Source organism: Sorex araneus, chromosome 6, assembly GCF_027595985.1.
Source record: "Sorex araneus isolate mSorAra2 chromosome 6, mSorAra2.pri, whole genome shotgun sequence".
In the NCBI taxonomy this organism is placed as follows: Eukaryota; Metazoa; Chordata; class Mammalia; order Eulipotyphla; family Soricidae; genus Sorex; species Sorex araneus.
Window position 1 is genome coordinate 58,323,017 of NC_073307.1, and position 17,094 is coordinate 58,340,110.

General features: G+C 56.7%; 3 protein-coding genes across 4 annotated transcripts; 1 reads left to right on the forward strand and 2 right to left on the reverse strand.

The window, feature by feature from the left end:
- Nucleotides 1-23: 23 nt before the first annotated feature.
- On the reverse strand, nucleotides 24-11,396 carry TTLL13 (tubulin tyrosine ligase like 13). Its single transcript, XM_055142749.1, has 14 exons — nucleotides 11,270-11,396; nucleotides 7,320-7,360; nucleotides 6,443-6,561; nucleotides 5,885-6,015; nucleotides 5,589-5,745; nucleotides 5,308-5,451; nucleotides 5,045-5,130; nucleotides 4,590-4,821; nucleotides 4,136-4,320; nucleotides 2,539-2,727; nucleotides 1,933-2,170; nucleotides 1,663-1,839; nucleotides 819-1,122; nucleotides 24-490 (listed from the first exon to the last, which is right to left on the reverse strand). The coding sequence occupies exons 3-14, from the start codon at nucleotides 6,542-6,544 to the stop codon at nucleotides 339-341; spliced, it is 2,097 nt and encodes a 698-aa protein (XP_054998724.1). The 5' UTR covers nucleotides 6,545-6,561; nucleotides 7,320-7,360; nucleotides 11,270-11,396; the 3' UTR covers nucleotides 24-338.
- On the reverse strand, nucleotides 10,493-14,196 carry GDPGP1 (GDP-D-glucose phosphorylase 1). 2 transcript variants are annotated; one of them, XM_004617584.2, is made up of 2 exons: nucleotides 14,020-14,196; nucleotides 10,493-12,958 (listed from the first exon to the last, which is right to left on the reverse strand). In XM_004617584.2, exon 2 carries the CDS (start codon nucleotides 12,948-12,950, stop codon nucleotides 11,808-11,810), a length of 1,143 nt encoding a protein of 380 aa, XP_004617641.2. In that variant the 5' UTR covers nucleotides 12,951-12,958; nucleotides 14,020-14,196; the 3' UTR covers nucleotides 10,493-11,807. The 2 variants fall into 2 exon arrangements, with proteins under 2 accessions (XP_004617641.2, XP_054998725.1); XM_055142750.1 differs by lacking the exon at nucleotides 14,020-14,196 and adding an exon at nucleotides 13,922-13,997.
- A 161-nt stretch (nucleotides 14,197-14,357) lies between these two features.
- On the forward strand, nucleotides 14,358-16,937 carry CIB1 (calcium and integrin binding 1). Its single transcript, XM_004617585.2, has 7 exons — nucleotides 14,358-14,586; nucleotides 14,687-14,721; nucleotides 15,264-15,372; nucleotides 15,945-16,095; nucleotides 16,200-16,318; nucleotides 16,412-16,500; nucleotides 16,707-16,937. Exons 1-7 carry the CDS (start codon nucleotides 14,536-14,538, stop codon nucleotides 16,726-16,728), a joined length of 576 nt encoding a protein of 191 aa, XP_004617642.1. The 5' UTR covers nucleotides 14,358-14,535; the 3' UTR covers nucleotides 16,729-16,937.
- The last annotated feature ends 157 nt before the right edge of the window (nucleotides 16,938-17,094 follow it).

A 17,094-nucleotide genomic window follows, 5' to 3' on the forward strand; every position in this document is an offset into this window, starting at 1 on the left:
TGCCTTAGGCCCAGGTTCCTGGTGTCCAGATACCTCGGGCTCAGCCCGCTAGTGTCCAGATGTTGTGGACCCTTCCTGCTGGTGTCCAGATGTCTCGGGGTGCAAGCTCCTGGTGTCCACGAAGCTTTGTGGCCCTAGCTGCTGGTGTCACATGCCTCAGGGCCCTGGCTCCCATTCGCAGGCCCGACACCCCCCCCCACGCTGCACCTCTTCTCGAAGGACGGTGGCCTTCCTGCCAAGGCATGATCTAGCAGGCCCTTCTGTCCTCGTGAAGGCTAAGGGGAGTCTTTTCAGGGCAGATGGCACTCGCCTCTGCCCCGAGGCCCGCAGCTGGCCAGTCAGCGTGCCCGGGGGTCGGCACACTCGCTCCAGCTGCTGTTTGTCCGTCTGTCCGGCCGCAGGACATAGCCCTGCTTAGGGTATAGGGAAGACGTCGCTGACGCTTTTGTGGCCTGGTTCATGGCTTCTAGCCTCCTGGTGCCGTGGGTTTCTGTAGTGGACACACGGGGCACTGAGTACACTGGACCCACTACACCTCCCCTGCCACTGCTGCCCAATGGCCGGTGCCCACTACCTTCTACTGCATCACACTCATGGGCCTGGTCATGGGTTCACTTCCCTACCAAGTCCATTGAGTGCTGAGACTATCTACCCCACCCTTTCCCTGGCACACAGGAGATGGACAGATAAAAGGGATCCCGGCCTCCCCCATTCCTGCACAGTCAAAAATGCCAATTGGATGCTGGACATGTCCCAGCTGGGAGCTCAGTGGGCAGCGACTCCGCTTAGAGTGACCCAGACTGGGCTCGCATACTCACTGCCTGGGAGCCGGATTCTGGGGCTAGACAGACAGCGCCTTTCATACTTCTTCACTGGCGATAAGGAGGGTCCCAGAGTCACGGGATCTGTCCATTGGAAGGTCCTGGGCTGTAGATGGTGGCCAGCAGGCCGGAGCAGTGCTGTCTCCATGCTGGACAGGTGCCCTGAGGCCCTGGGGTCCAGCACATTAGGCAGCACCGGACTCAGGAAGTGGGCAGAACCCAGCTCTTGGAGGGCCTCGAGGAACAGCAGCCTTGCTGATGGCATTTCTCCACCGCCCTGCCCGTCCTGGTGTGGTCTAGGCTAGAGAGGAGTGGCCTCTTACATTTTCTGTGAGGCCAGGCCTCTGTTAAGCGTGGGAGGGACAGCTTCTGAGAAAGAAGTTCCTCCAGGCATTCACCACCATAGAACTGGAACTGGTCATGCCCTGAGGTTGGGGGGGGTGCGAAGCAGGAGGTGGGGAGTCCTGGGGGGTTGAGCAAGAACAGAGAGATGGAAGGGTCGCTATAGCCCAGGGAAAATGGCTTTCCTAGGCCTGAGGCATGCCGAGTTGTCCCCCAGAGCCATGGCACTGCCCCTGCTAGAGAGAGAATGACACCAGGGCCTTGTCATTTTTGGTCATGCTGTCATGATCATGAGACAAAAATAACACAGAGGATGAATCCCTGTAAGAAAGGAGGCTGGGAGCTGCACTTGGGAGCCTGGGAAGAGACACCAAAGGACCAAATCCCTTTCCCAATGCCCAGCCGCCCCCTCCCCACTCCCTCTCACCCCCAGGCACACTGCTGCTCCCACCACAACCCCTGCGCTCCAGGTTCCTAGAAGCTGTGCAGGGACCCTCACCCGATACTCATGAAGCTTTTGGCCCTGCGGGTTGGGGTCCAGCAAGTGAGTGATCTGCTCTACAATCCCCAGGCTGCGGATGAGAGTCTCCCTCTGGAGCAGGCCCTTCATCCGCTCCTGCTCCTCTTCCTCCACAATGTTCTGTGGCTGCGTGGTGTCCAGGTGTGCTGTCAAAGGCTACAAGGCGCACGAGAGAGGGTTGTGGATGGCGGGTGTCAAGGGCCACCTCCCGGCCCTCTCCCCTCTCTCCCTCCCTCCCCCTGGCCTCACTCGAGCAGCAGTGGCATGGCCCTGCTCTGCCTTCCCTCTCTCCTGAGTGCGGCTGTGAGTGCAGGTGCGGGTCCGGTAACCCACAGGAGCCCGGGGAGGCTGGGTGCTGCACCGTGCGGTCCTGGACTGGCTCTTCTCCCCTGCTGACTCCCCCTGGTTTTGCTCTCGGCTGTCCTTCCGCCTCTGATTGCCTAAGCTCTGCTGCACCTGCTTTAGGCGGAGCACCTCGAGTTGCTGCCTGATGGAGACAGAGCCGCTTCAGACACCAGAGAGATGGTGAGTGAGAGATGGTGAAAGTGGGGCTGAAGAGACAGGACAGTGGGGCCAGTGTTTTCCTTTTGCATGCAGCTGACCCGGGTTCAATTCCCAACACCCCATAGGGGCCCGAGTGCTGTCAGGTATGACCCTGAGCACAGAGCCAGGAGTCAGCCTTGAGCACCACTGAATGTGGACCCAAAAGCAATACAACGAACATGAAATGCCCATGTTTGTTTGGGGGGATGGCAGTGGCATCTACCAAAGAGGGATTCCCAAAGGGCCCAGCAATCCTCACTCCACCCTCCCATCCGCCCTGCAGAGAGAGGCCGTGGAGGGCAGACCCAGTACCTGGCGCACTCGTCTCTGGCCTTGGACGCTGCAGTCTCCTGGAAGAGTGAGCCATCATGCTTGAAGAAGGGCGCATACTTCTCGCTGTTGGACCTGGGGTAGATTCGCCGGTAACCCCCCAGGTGCGAGTCCTCATAGTATTCTTGGTCTAGCATGGCGGCCTGGGATGCGAACCCCATTTGTTCTTGCCTGTGGGAATGGACCCCTGGTGAGTGAGGAAGACTGAGCATGTGGTAGTGAGGCCCCCAGAGGCCTGAGTACAAGTCCTGGCTTGCTGCCAAGCACACCGTGTGGTAAACAGGCATTCCACCTTTCCCTTCTTCCACACGGAAAGTATCTGCCCTGGGTTCCAGTGGGAGTCACACTTGCTCTCCAACCTGCAGTGTTCACTTTGTTCCCTGTTGGCAGACATGACTCGTCACAGTCACGAGTCCCCAGCAGTTGCCTGTGGGGGCCCCGGGTATTGGAGTTGGGCCTTGCTTCCACTCCCTAGTGGTTAAGTGCCAGTGGTACCACACGATCATGTGGTAGGAACAAACTGCTCGGGTTCATTTCTTCCATGTGCATTTCTCTACTGCCCTGAGTCCATTAACCAGGACTCAGAAGCACAACAGAGCATTATGTCCTTGACCCGTCTTTTCAATGCAAATAATACTGACTTAGATCAGGGGCTGGAGACACAGCACAGTGAGGAGGTCACTTGCCTTGCATATAGCCACCAGAGATTCAATCTCTGATACTCCATATGGTCCTCCAGGCACAGCCAGCAGTGACCCCTGAGCACTGCCTGGTGTGGCCCCAAAACAGTGACAGATTGAAACAGTCCCTTGTTACTGGATGATCAAACTGCTCACTGTGTTTCATTTGGGGGGAGACTGGGGGGAAGAGGGTGGGGTTTGGCTCATACCCAGAGGTGCTCAGGGGCTATTCCTGGCTCTGCTCTCAGAGTGACCCCTAGCAGTGCTCCAGGAACCATACATATGGTGCCAGGGATAGAATGAGGAGTCAGCTTCATATAAGGCAAGCACTTTACCTCCTGTACTATCACTCCAGCCCTGCATGTCATTACTGCAAACTTTCTCAAATAATGCTTTCTAGAAGTTTTGTTTATTTGTTTGTTAAGAAGAGCTCCTTACATGCTGATTGAAAATTGCCCTAAGATATTATAGATCCAAGGCATGTGAAAGTTCTGCTACTGGGGTCATGAAGAGGAGAAACCAACGTGCATGAGTCTTAGGTCTCTGCAGGAAACAGTCATGAAACTGCTCCCGCTCCAAAGAGGAAACAGTCTGGAGAGAGGATGGTGGGGAAGGTGCTTGGTTCACCCTGGCATGGGTTCGATCCCTGGCAGCCCATATGGTGCCCCAAGCACTGTTAGGGATGATCTCTGAGTACCGCCGGGTATGGCACAAAAACAAAAACAAATCCCAAGAGGAAACAGAAAAGGAGGGAGATTCACTGCACCACTGGATTTGGGCTGATGAGTATCTGTGCAAACAGCAAACCAGCCCCAGGTTGCCTCCTGCACTGGCCGTTGGGGAAGGACCCAGAAGACCCACAGAGCAGGGACACTTGATAGACTCAGGCCCCACTGCACCTGGCCTCTCGCGGATGCTGGTGGCCCAGCAGAAGCCGCTCCTTGATTCTCCGCTTGTCCTCTTCTAGCACCTTCCGCCTGTCACAGCCCCTGAGGCGGAGGAGGCTGATGGTGTCACAAAGAAGCGTGTCCTTTACTTCGCGGTCAAGGCGGGAGTCCGTGGTGAAGCTGGGAGAGTGGTTCACCTGCAGGAGGGTCCATCATCCGGCCCTGTCCAAACCTCTGACAGGAGGGCCAGGGGAGTCCCGATTTCCAGGCTACAGGGGCATGGCTGAGAGCAGCCCTGATCCCCGAACCCCAGATCCCCACACTGGAGCTTACAAGCCAGTACCATTTGCCTCTGCAGGTCTTGTGCCTTCCCAGCTGTGCCCCCAGTGCTACTGTGGGCCCACCCCATCCCTGCTCCCCTACCTGGGCGCCCCTTCCCCAGTGTGTCCCAGGGCCCAGTCTGCACCTCCAGCAGCCAGGGTTTCAGCTTGTGGTCCAGCAGGATGTCAAAGCCAAGGATCTCGAAACAGGCGCACAGGGCCCCGCTCAGGTACTGGGGGAAACACGTCCGGTAGTTGTGGCGGAGGACAGAGTGGGCCGAGATGATAGTTTTGATGATGATGTCTTCTATGTCCCCCCACAGCTCCCGGGGGTTGTAGCTGTGCTCCCGCAGCCAGGCGTTGAGTGTTGACAGCTTCCTGCGAGGCCCAGTGTTCAGAAGATGCCCCATTTCCGCATGTGGAAGCTCCCCCAAACCAACCCTTCAGTGCCTGCCTGCATCCCTGCATAGGAAAGAGTGGCCAGCGGCAAGGCCCAGGTGGCAGTGGGGCTGGTGGCTTTGTATGGTGGCCATGCATGGAAGAAGGATCCAGAAAGGCCAGCTTTCAGGGCAGGGGAGAGGAATAAGAAAGAGAGCAGTACCTCTTACTGCCCACAGCTTCATCCCGGACAAAATTCTCGCTGTGTTTGTTGATCGCATAGTTGGTCAGGTGCATGCACACGTCCTCCTGAGACAGAGAGATGCACTGGTTCCCAGGCCTCTGGCCCTTCCCTACCAGTCCTCTGTCCCTGTCAACCCGTGGGGGATCAGCACATTGCTCCTTCAGGCCCTCCTGCCAGCAAGGGGGGGCAGTGCCCATGGGCTCCATCCAGGAACAGGGCTGGTATGGTTTCTCCGGCCTCACCAGATTGCCATGGCTGGGCTCCACATAGGGCATGGTGGCAAAGCGGGCCAGGCCTTCCTCATACATGAATAGCTTCAGCGGGTCGCAGGATGTGATGAGGACGTAGATTCTCATGTCAAACTTGAAGCCATTGATGAGGAAGGGCTGGGGGAAAGGGAGCTTTTGAAGCACCTGGTGGTGCTCAGATACCGAGGGGTATCTTGCACACACTTAGTATTCCTGCTAAGGAATGGAGAAAGTGAGGTCAGAGGTGGCAGGCAGGCTGGCTCTGGGCCCCTGACCTTGGCGATGTACTGCTGGCAGATCATGTGCTCCCCGGGCTTGATCTCCTTGGGGTTGCGGGTGATGAAGATGCCTCGGCCCTGGCAGCCACTGTCGGGTTTGCAGATGTATGTGCAGTTTTTCCGCTGGCGGCCGTATGACTGGAATTCCCCGTAACTGTGCAAGGAGGCTGCTCAGGGTTCTGGGTCATGGGGGCTTGCTCCCCCGGTTCGTAGGGACTCTTCCTGCCCAGGTCCACTTCTCTCTGGGACTCTGAAACCCCCCCCCACACACACACATATACATGCATACTCACTCAGCGGGGAGGCACCAGGTACGGGGGAAAATATTGTACTGGGTGGGGAACAGCTTTTGCATTCGGTTCAGGTTCCTGGCCAGGAGGTCTTTGCGGCAAATCTCTGACATGCCGGGAAAGTGGTTGATTCTCTGAAACAACAAAACCAGTGGATTTTGACATCCCCAGCCTCACCCAAGAGCACTAAGGTCAAGGAAGCACTAAGGTCAAGGCCCATGTCACCATGGAGGTAAAACTGAGGAAGCATGTGCATTCTCGCACACTCTCACTCACACATATGCACACTCATACGTACATGCAGTTTTACACACACACGTACTCATGCACTCTCATGGGTGCTCACACTTGTGCACACTCAGGCACACACACATATAAGCACACATATGAACACTTGCACACACAAACATGCACTCTTACACACGAGCACCCATGCACACAGTCAGGCACACATGTTCCCGGGTCAGAGCTTCCAGCCTTGGATGGTGGCCTGAGACCTGGACAGGAGGCTGAGGGACACTGGGCAGCCACAGCCCATGGGTCTTGGGAAGCAGTTGTCACCTGAAACCGCTTCATGTCCATAACACGCTCCAGAGAAACAGAGCTGTCTGTCCAATACACAGTCCACTCTTCATCCTCCCCGACTTCCTTCAGGCCACACATCTGGGCAGCCCTGCGCACTGTGGACAGGACAAGGAGAACAAAGCTGCCAGAGAGGGCCTGGGGAGGGGGGCCCTCAGTCACCACCCAGTGTCACTCCAAGTTTTCGGGAAAAGCCTCCCAAAAGTGATCAGCGGACCCAGAGGCTGGGCTGTCCACTCCTGCCAGGCTGTAAAGGTGACCTCAGGAGGACTCACAGGGCATGCAGGTGGCAATAACTCCCAGATGCCAGATAGGCCAGGGGTAGACAGAGCACAGAGCTGCCTGGGGTTTTCTGTCACTGCTGTTCCTCCTTCTAGGAGCCATGCCCAACAGTGTTCAGGGGTAACTTTCATCAGGTGTCGGGGGACCATGTGGTACCAAGGATCAAACCCTGGTGCCCCCCGCAAGAAATGCCTCCGCTCAGCTAGTTGAGCTTTATCTCTCTGGCCCAACATTTTTCTCAATTGCTAAAGCCCCCTTGGAGGTTTGGATTTTGCAGGCCCCTGAAAATATGGCTCTGCGACACAGCACTTGCCCTGTGTGTGAGGCTGTAGGTTATGTCCCTGGCATTGCCCACATCATGGCTACACCCAAACCAGTGAGGACCTCAATCAATAGAAATCATGTTGGGGGCCCAACACCTGACTCCCAGCGTGTGAGCATGGTTTACAGCAGCCATTTGAAGGGAAAGGAAAAGAAGCATTTGCACCTGCTCCCTCTCCTCTTCGATCAAAGGTCGGGGAGGCAGGAGGGCAATGGTGAGTTTTTCTCAAAGATAAGTGCCAAAAACACTTACCACTCTCATACTTGCAGTTGGTCAGGTTGATAGCCAGGGGTCTGGAAAGGAGGAAGATTCGAGATCAGCAGAGTCAGAGGACAATACCCAGTGAAAAGTTCCCCCACCTCAAGTAAAGAGACCTCTCCTAGTGAAGAGACCCTCCCCAAAAAAATTCATTATGTGAACCACTTTATATAGCAGCCCCTTAAAAGACCAGGCCAGAGAGATAGGAGATCAGGTCAGATCATGGCTGACCTGGTTCGATCCCCAGCACCTCATAAGGTCCCTCAACCCCCACCAGGAATGAGCCCGGAGCACAGGGCTCACAGAGCCAGGAGTAAGCTCTGAGTTATTTATTTCCTGCTCCTGCCACACACAAAAATGTCGTTGGGCAGATAGAACAAGGGTTAAGGCATTTGCCTTGCATATGGTCAAGCCTAATTTGATCCCTGGTCCCCAACACCACATACAGTTTTCTTTAAGCACAGAACCAGAAACAGCCCCTGAAATTGCCAAGTGTGGTTCAATAACCCCCTCAAAAGGAAAAAAAAAAAAAAACAAAAAACAGCAAAAATCAACCAGGATGCTATAAATGTGCTAAAATTTTTTAAAGCATAAGCAGTAACACATTTTATAAAAAAGGAGGGGCTGGAGTGATAGCACAGTGGGTAGGGCGTTTGCCTTGCATGCAACCAACCCAGGTTCGATTCCCAGCATCCCTCATGGTCCCCCCCAAGCACCGCCAGGAGTGATTCCTGAGTGCAGAGCCAGGAGTAATCCCTGAGCATTGCCGGGTTTGACCCAAAAAGGAAAAAAAAGAAGAAGAAAAATATGCTGAAATTCCAAACTAAACCAGCCTACTCTGAATGTGACCTGGACCTCAGTTCCGCCTCCCCCACCCCCAAACACACACATTCCAGCTAAAAACAGGCCAGGAGACCAATTACCTGCGTTTCCTCCTTCTCTTTCTCTTCCCATTTTCTAGGTAATCTGAGTCAGCTTGGACTAAGGTTTTCTTGGGGATTTTCTTGGCCACAATGGCTAAGGTAACTCCACTCCGAATGGCCTTAGAGGCAGCCTTTGAGGGTGTCTGCCGAGAAGGGCCAGAAGGGTGGGCAGCCTTGGCCTGAACACACCTGGCATCAGGCGCCTTGTCAGCATATCCTTTCTCTGACTCATTGTTCTGAGAGGCACTTGGCTCCATCCTCTTGATTCTGGGAGGAAAGGAGTGCCAGTGAACCCTGAGTCCCCTCCCTTCCAGGCTTGCCCTCCTGGTGGTCTCCTTAACATCCTGGGCCCCTTGGTGTTAGAGGGGAAAGTGGCCACAGAATCACCCCCAGCAACAAGTCTCCAAGCAGGTAATGGGGCAGAGAGGTGTTGGATTTACTACCAACCCCAAACCATAAGGATCACTCCAGACCCTACAGTCCCGCCGGGTGATGTGTGGGAACTGGGCAAGGGGTAGAGACCAAGAGAAGCACTTTTAGTCCCTGAATGGGAAGTGCAGCAGGGATTCTTGGCTTTTAAAAATAGAGGGAGGGACCAAAGAGTTAGTACAGCTGGTGAGCTCTTGCTTGCCAGCGGCCAATACAAGTGCAATCCCCGGCACCCGATACGGTCCCTGGAACCCTGCCTGGACTGATCGCCAGGAGAGAGCCCAGAGCATCGCCAGGGTGTGGCCCCTAAAACCAAAATAAATTAGTAAATAGAGGTGAAAACTGAACGCCCCCTAGCCTTGTGACTCAAGTTTTCCCACTGAGGCAAGGCTCATGCGAACTAGGTTGGGCTCTGGTTGGTGGCAGAGGGAGAAGCCCCGGCAGTTTCTGCCCACCCAAATTGTGTCGACTGCGGGTCCACCCCTAGCCGCCTGGGCGGGAGCTCAGCTGGTGGCTCATGTCCACCCTTCTCCGGACTCCCACTTATTCCAGGACTCTGCGGGGGCTCTCGGGGGTCTCCTCGTTCCCAGAGGCCGGTTGTCTGCGCCGGTCGCAAGGGGGAGCCCGCTCCCGCTCGAGGTCACGCCTAGCTCAGCGAGCCGGCGGCGGCGGCGCCTCCCTAAGTCCGCAGCCGCCGCCGCCGTAGCCATGGACACAGGGCAGCCCCCGCATTGGAGGAGCGTTCTGGGGCGGGGCCTCCGCGAGCCACGCCCACCAGCCCTCGGGCTGCGGCTAAATTCGGGCGGGAAGGTTCCACAGTGATCAAGAGACTTGCATCTCAGAGCCATCTGACTACCATGCGATGAGTACAAACGTTGGACTGTTTCTGCAGGCTTTTTTTTGTTTGTTTGTTTGGGGGCCATACCTAACGGTAATCTTATTCCTTGCAGGGCTCTGGGGACCCTATGGGGTACCACGGATTGCACTTGCTTGCTGTCCTATTGCTCATTTTTCCTTAGATTGGGCCATCCCAGGAGGGTGATTCAGGGGCCATGTGGTGCTGGGCTTCAAACGGCATCACATACATGCCCTGCCACTTGCCACTGTCTTCTCAGTCTTTCCCTAGGCCAACCCTCAGGGCCGCCCTCTCCTGCTCTCCACCCCTTTACTTGGGGCCCAAGAGATAGTACAGCCGGTTGGGCATTTGTCTTGCACGCAGCCAACCCCAATCCCCATATAGTCCCTGGAGCAACGCCAGGAGTAATTCTTGAGTACAGAGCCAGGAGCAACCCCAGAGCATTGTCGGGTATGACCCAAAAAGTCAAAAATTAAAATAAAATAAAAAAACATTATTTTGGGGAGGCTGAAGAGATGATACAGTGGGTAGCAAGTCTGCTGTGCAGCCAACCCAGGTTCCATACCTGGCATCCACATGATGCCCAAACACCACCAGAAGAAATTTCTGAGTGCAGAGCCAGAAGTCAGATCTGAGCATTGCCAGGTATGGCTCAAAACCAAATTATTACTTCTTACAGTGTGGAGGACAAACCCAGTGGTGCTCAGGGCTTATTTCTGGCAGCTTTGGGAGACTCAGGGTCAGTGACATGCAAGGCAAGTGCCCTATCTGCTAGACTTTCACTCCAGCCCCTAAAAAAAAGGTTAGTGTTTACCTTTATGGATTTGATCTACGATTACTGTACTTTCCGTCCAATTGCCCTGGTACCTCCACTCCTGCCCATAACCTCTTCCATTCACACACTGATCCCCCTCTCTCACACACACACTGTTAAAGAACCCAGTTTGTAATCCAAAGGCCTTCCTTCTTATAGAAAATTTTATTTGCTCCTGAGATGGCTCTCCTCTGAAGCACAGGGAAATGCTGAGAGTTGGAGGGTCACAGTTTTACTATGGCCAGCATTGCCCTGGGAGACTGAGCAAGGAAAGGGGGAGAGGAAAAAAGGGAAAAGGGAGAGGGAGAGAGACAGAGAGAGAGAGAGAGAGAGAGAGAGAGAGAGAGAGAGAGAGAGAGAGAGAGAGAGAGAGAGAGAAAGCGAGCATGAGTGCCTAGAGGAAAGACAGGAAGGGAAAAGCAAAATACCAAAGCAGGAGGGTGACCAGTCTTCTGACAGAAATGTGTATGTTAAAGGTTTACACATTTGTTTTTGTTTGAGGGCCACACAGGGCTATACTCAGGAGGGCTTACCCTTGACTCTTGACTATACTCAGGGATCACTTCTGCCAGGGCTTAGGGGAACCCTATAGGGTGCCAGAAATCAAACCAGGTGCTAATTCTATAGACCTCACATTTTCTGTTTTGGGGTCACACCTGGTGGTGCTCAAGCCTTACTCCTGGCTCTGAACTCAGAAATTACTCCTGGCAGTGCTTAGGGATCCATATGGGATGCCAGAGATTGAATCTGGGTCGGCCATGTGCAGGGCAAGCTCCCTACCCACTGTACTATCGCTCCAGTCCCAACATTTACACACTGAAATGTGATACACTGCCTTATCATGGCAGCCTCGAGCCAGGATTCTACGTGAAAACCTCACATAGACGCAGCCATCTGCTTATGCCACTCTCGACTCCCCTACCTTGGAGTCGTCCATCTAGGCAGTGATTCTTGAGTCTCTGCTAGCCCTCAGGAAGGCTGAGAGGACACCCAATTCCATGTATGATGATGGTGTATGTATGGTTGTGGTGGTGGGGGAAGCATGTGCAGTTCAGAGTACTGGAGGGAGAAAGATGGCGTGGTGAAGGTGACTAAAGATGGAGCTAGACAGAGGGCAGAGGCAGAGGGCAGAGGCAGAGGAGGGTATTGAGCCTAAGGCTGGATTGAAGGGCAAGTTCATGAGGTGAAAGCCCAGGGCCTGTATTCCTGAAACTGTCTGAGTCTTCAGATATATCCATGAGGGAGCCACATCCGGTCCTTTACTCCAAGGGGCCTCTTCTTCCATCACTCTTTCCAGTTCCCTTTGTGGGAAGGGGGTGGGCATCATACATGTACCCTGTGTACAGGCTAGCTGTTGCTAAGTCCCCGACCCATTCCTGGGCACTGCCCAAACATACAAGCAAAAAATCCTGTGACTGTGATGGGCCACTCCCAGGCAGAAGGGAAATACATTCACTGCCCTACTGTTCCTCCTGTTCCATCAAGGCTACCAAAGCTGCCTGGACCTCCTGGGCCAAGGTTGGGGGCAGTAGACTGTCCTGGATGAGGGCCAGAGCGGTGGCCTCAGTCATGCTGTCGAAATCCTCAGGCCGTTTCACTGGGAGGTGCCCAGCCAGCTCGCAGAGGGCAACATTGAAAGCCTCGCCCTCCTTTACTCCGAAGCTGGACTTCCGAGCCCATAGGATGACCCGGAGCCCAGTAAGGGCAGAGGAAGGTGAAGGCTTTCCAGGGGGAGCTCCCCTGGTCACAAACAGGTTATGTGCAATCTCATGTTCATACAGGTAGTCAGTGGCCCAACAAACTCTTCGGATCAAGGCCTCCAGGTCAGCACCAGGCCTGCTGGTGTAGAAGAGGAAGCCGGGGGCCGGGAGGGTCCGGAGCAGGTGCAAATGGCCCTTGGAGTCCAGGGGATCACTTGGGGCCCACTCCACAGGTAGTCTGTGCGCCAGGTAGTAGCCATGTAGATGCAGATGGTTCACAGAGGCCAGACCCCCCAGACTGTTGAAGCCCACCCGGAAACCAGGGTGTGAGCTGAGGAGCACGGCCTCTAGCCCAGCCTGCAGCACCGTGGGCAGCAGGCGCTGGGGGAATTCCCGGGTGGGCTCGGGCACCAGTAGCACGTGGCCCCACTCCAAGGGGCTGATGTTGATCACCACAAAGATGTCTTCTTGTTGACCAGGTGCACGGCTCAGACGGAAAAGGACTTCTCCTGGCCTGATGTGAGTGAAGTTAAACTGTCTGGGGTCAAACGCCTGCCTCACACTCTGGATGTCCTGTGGGTGTCTCCTACGTACACCTCGCTCCACATTCAGCTGAGCAACGAAGCCCACAGTGCCAGGCAGGGTCCGGGTCTGCAACTCCTCAAGATAGTAGCGGAACAAGCCCAGCTCCATCCGCTGCCTCCAGGATGAGCAGAGAGCTGAGTCGAAACGGGACTGGGCTAGTTGGCCTGGAAGGGTGCGGGGGATGCCAAGCCACTGAACCCCCTCCAGCACAAGCTCCTGCTGCCCATAGACAAAGTCAGGAGTCTTGTGTCCTCCCCAGGTATCTCGGTCTTCTGGCAGCAAATATGAAGGTTCCCCAGACTCTGGCGGAAGGGCCATGGGATTACCTGAAACAACCATAATAATAAAAATAATACACAAATAGGCTCATGTATTTTTATTTTCAAATAACCTGTTGGGGGGGATAGTACAGTGGGTAAGGCACTTGCCTTCCACTCACCTGATCCAGTTTCAATTCCCTCAAACTCTATATGCGACCCCCACCCAGCCCTGCCAGGCACACCAAATCAAATAAGAACAAACCAGAACTGTTTGTTCTGATTACAAAAGAAACACATGCCTTCGGTAAATATTTTAAAAGGCTGGGGAGATAGCTCAACAGGCTAGACTTCAATCCCCAGCACTTCATGGTCCCTTGAGCACGGCCGGGTGTGATCCCAAAATCAAAACAGTATTATTATTATTATTATTATTATTATTATTGCCTTTTGGGTCACACTCAGTGATGCACAGGGGTCACTCCTGGCTCTGGATTCAGGAATTACCCCTGGCGGTGCTCAGGGGACCATATGGGTTGCTGGGAATCGAACCCGGTTTGGCCGCGTGCAAGGTAAACACCCTCCCCGCTGTGCTATCATTCCAGCCCCGAAACAGTAGTATTATTAATAAATCACCAACAGGTTTCTGGCAAGACCACTGCCAGCAGCTTAGCCGAGTTGAAAATATATCTACCGTTTACAAGCGGATAGTTTTGGGCTACACCCGGCGGTGCTCAGAGCTTACTTCCGGCTCTGCACTCAGGGATCACTCCTGGCGGGGCTGGGAGAGCATACGGGGTGCCGCGGACCGAACCCGGGTCGGCTGCGTCCCAGCAAGCGCCCTCCCTGCTGTGCTGTCTCTCGCGCCCCACTTAATGGTTTGATATTAAGAACACTCCACAGTGGAACGAACGAGCATAAACCCTAACATTCTCTGTCGACTCATCTCTGTCAGGAGAGTTGGTGGGGCGCGCGCCTACAACCCGAGAACGCTGCGTGCGCGCAGCACGCTGAGGGGCCGGCAGGGCTCACCGGGCCGGGAGTCTCCCCCAGGCTGGAGCCGCCGCCTGCTATTTCGCCTATATAACTCGCCAAGACCGTGCGGCCCGAGCAGCCGCGCTTCCGCCTACCTGACTGGGCTGGCCTCGGAGCGCGGGGCGCCCGGGGGAAAAGTCTGAGAGGCAGGGCACCCGCGCCGCCGCCGTGCGCCTCCGGCCAGACCGCCAGTCTCGTGGCTTCCCGGCCGCAGGGGTGTCCCTCAGGGACTTCCCTGTCAACACTGACTGGGAAGACGGTAGGCTCGCGCGACCGCCTCCGAGCGCCTCCCGGAGCCAATGGCAGGGCCCCGCCGGCGTTCCGGCGCATGCGCAGCCAGCCCGCGCAGCCGCAAGCGCGCAGGCGCTACAGCCCCGCCCTCCGGGGCGGGGTCGAGAGGTCTGCCCCCGCCCCGTCCGTCTGGTCCCGCCCCGGGCCCCACCTCCCCGCCCGCCGGGGACAGCAACCAGCGCAGAGGTGGCTCGGCGGAGCGACGGCCCCGGGGCGCGGTGGAGGAGGGGACAGCAGCGGTTGTTGTGGGCACTGGGCGGGGACACGAGTGAGGGCGGAAGCGAGAGAGTCGCCAGCCGAGCTGCGCGCGCTACGCGGCCATGGGGGGCTCGGGCAGTCGCCTGTCCAAGGAGCTTCTGGCTGAGTACCAGGTGCGCGGGGCCCGGGGTCCGGGCGGCTGCGCGCGGGGCCGCGCTCGGGGGTTCTCGGGCGGCCGCTCACTCACCACCCCTATCCCGTTCCGCCCCGCAGGACCTGACGTTCCTCACCAAGCAGGAAATTCTGCTGTGAGTGCCCACCCTGACCCCATTCGAGACCCTCGCGGCGGCCCCAGGGGCCCCCTGCTGGCTCCCCGTCCCGAACCCCGAGCCCGGGCCGTGCCCCCAGCCTGGAAGGAGCAGTCACCCTTGCGCGGCCACCTCCGGCCAAACCTGGGCGCCCGGGGGGCTGTGCAGAACCGAACTCTCTGCAGGAGCCGCCGTGGTTCCGGGGCCGCCGCTGGGACTAGAGATGTCCCAGGGTGCCCGGTTCCCCCCACCCCCACCCCGCCGGCCTAACCCGGGCCGGGCTGGAACCGTTAACGCTCATTGCGCCGGGATCGATGGGGTGGTGGTCGCTCCCCTCGCCAGTATTCACCCTCAGCCAACCGCCCGCTCCCTGGTGCGCCCCAGCATGGAAACCCGACCTGCCCACCTGTCACCTCCCTTCCTCTGGACTCTGGGCCTCTGGCCGTCCGCGCCCGTGGCTTCCTTCGTGGAAAGGGTATGGCGTCCTGAAGCGCCTGAGCTCACCCTCCCCCTGCCACTGCTGCCCGCCTCCTGTCCCCCAGAGCCCACCGGCGCTTCTGTGAGCTGCTGCCACCGCAGCAACGAGGCGTGGACGAGTCGCTGCAGGCGCGCGTGTCTGCGGAAGGGATCCTTGGCCTTCCGGAGCTGAAGGTGGGCACCCCTTCCCCACCCCATCTGCCTGCGCCTCCAGGCGGTTCTGGTGTAGTTGGGGGAAAGATGCTCCCGGAGCCAGACCTTTTGGCCCCTCTCCGTGTTCCTAGTCTTTCCTGAGGACAGAGGGTTTCCCCTAAACCACTGGGCTTAACTAGCATTTTTCTGTTGTTTCTTTTTTGTGGGCGGAGGGGTGAGGGTGGTGGTAAACATCCCATGCCAGGGATAGGACACAGCTTCCTCCCATGCACTCTGGTCCCCTTGAGTGGCCTCTCTGGCCCTTATCTTCCCAAGCTGGGATTCAAAGATAGTTTTCTGTTGAAGCAGAGCACCCTTAATTGTTATCACCAAGTTCCTGAAACCCAGTTTCCTGCCCCAAGATACCTCTGGAAGTTTCTAGGCAAGGGGTGACCTAGTGCTTAGAACACGTATTGTGGAACTTTGCCCTGCTGTGCCAGCCTCCTGCCCTCGCCCACGCCCCTTGCAAGGGTGGGCACCGGCATTTAGCACTCCCCACCCATTCTGAGAAGAGGCCAGGCCCTTCTCAGAAGCACTGATGTTCTTGTGCCCAGGCCAACCCCTTCAAGGAGCGGATCTGCAGAGTGTTCTCGACGTCCCCGAACAGGGACACCCTGAGCTTCGAGGACTTTCTGGACCTCCTCAGTGTGTTCAGTGACACGGCCACGCCGGACATCAAGTCCCACTATGCCTTCCGCATCTTCGGTAAGTGCCGCTGCCCCGGCCCATTCAGGATTTCTGGGCTGATGCTGGGGTGCCTTGGAGCTCCTCCCTACCATCTCCACTTCCCGCTCCGTCTGCCCCGCCAGACTTTGATGATGATGGAACCTTGAACCGGGAAGACCTGAGCCAGCTGGTCAATTGCCTCACAGGGCAGGGGGCCGACACGCAACTCAATGATTCAGAGATGAAGCAGCTCATTGACAACGTGCGTCGGGAAGGGGCAAACATCGGGGGGGGGGGGGGGGCGGTGGCATGGAGGGAGCGGGGGGGGGCCCATCTGAAGCTCCCTTATTCCCAGATCCTAGAAGAATCTGATATTGATCGGGACGGAACCATCAACCTCTCTGAGTTCCAGCACGTCATTGCCCGTTCACCAGACTTCGCCAGGTAGGATGGCACCCCTCAGCAGCGTGCTCCCCCAAAGCTGCCCACCAGCTGCTAATCTGGGGGCAGGGGGCTGAGCTCCAGCATGAGAGCCCCCCACTTCCTTCCAAGGGGACTGAGACAGGGACAGAGCCTAGACGGATCTCCCTGAGGGCAAAGCAGTTTATAGTCTGGGCCCCACACTAATCCCTGCCCACTATCTCCTGCAGCTCCTTTAAGATCGTCCTGTGACAGAACCACAGTGCGTCCCAGGGCCTGTTGGAGACTTCCTGCTATGCAGCTGTGGCCGAGGTTCTGCCTGTTGCCAGGGCCGGCTGAGCTGGCCCTGCCCGGAGCTGGCACTGTGCAGTCTTTCCACGGGCAGGGGTCCCCGTGGCCGTCTGTCCCCACCTCAATCACTCTGTCTCTACACTGGTCACCAATAAAGGTTTAGAGTTTGGTGCCCATGTGTGGACCAGGCTTTGGGGATCACTGGTGTTAAGTGGGGGCAGAGGGCACCAGCAGGAAGTTGAACTGTGCTCCCTGCAGCCTGCCCACCACGGTCTCTCACGTGAAGATTTCATGAGATGGCCAGGCCTGCTCCCAAGCTTGCAGCGG

What these genes read in the sequence shown, in the direction of transcription:
- TTLL13 (XM_055142749.1), bottom strand. Translation starts at nt 6,544, where the DNA reads ATGTGTGGCCTGAAGGAAGTCGGGGAGGATGAAGAGTGGACTGTGTAT. An exon ending in GCCAGCAGTACATCGCCAAG is followed by an intron (nt 5,452 to 5,588) that starts GTCAGGGGCCCA and finishes CCTTTCCCCCAG; the next exon opens with CCCTTCCTCATCAATGGCTT. An exon ending in GCCATGCCACTGCTGCTCGA is followed by an intron (nt 1,840 to 1,932) that starts GTGAGGCCAGGG and finishes TGCGCCTTGTAG; the next exon opens with CCTTTGACAGCACACCTGGA.
- GDPGP1 (XM_004617584.2), bottom strand. Translation starts at nt 12,950, where the DNA reads ATGGCCCTTCCGCCAGAGTCTGGGGAACCTTCATATTTGCTGCCAGAA.
- CIB1 (XM_004617585.2), top strand. Translation starts at nt 14,536, where the DNA reads ATGGGGGGCTCGGGCAGTCGCCTGTCCAAGGAGCTTCTGGCTGAGTAC. An exon ending in TTGGCCTTCCGGAGCTGAAG is followed by an intron (nt 15,373 to 15,944) that starts GTGGGCACCCCT and finishes TCTTGTGCCCAG; the next exon opens with GCCAACCCCTTCAAGGAGCG. An exon ending in CGTTCACCAGACTTCGCCAG is followed by an intron (nt 16,501 to 16,706) that starts GTAGGATGGCAC and finishes TATCTCCTGCAG; the next exon opens with CTCCTTTAAGATCGTCCTGT.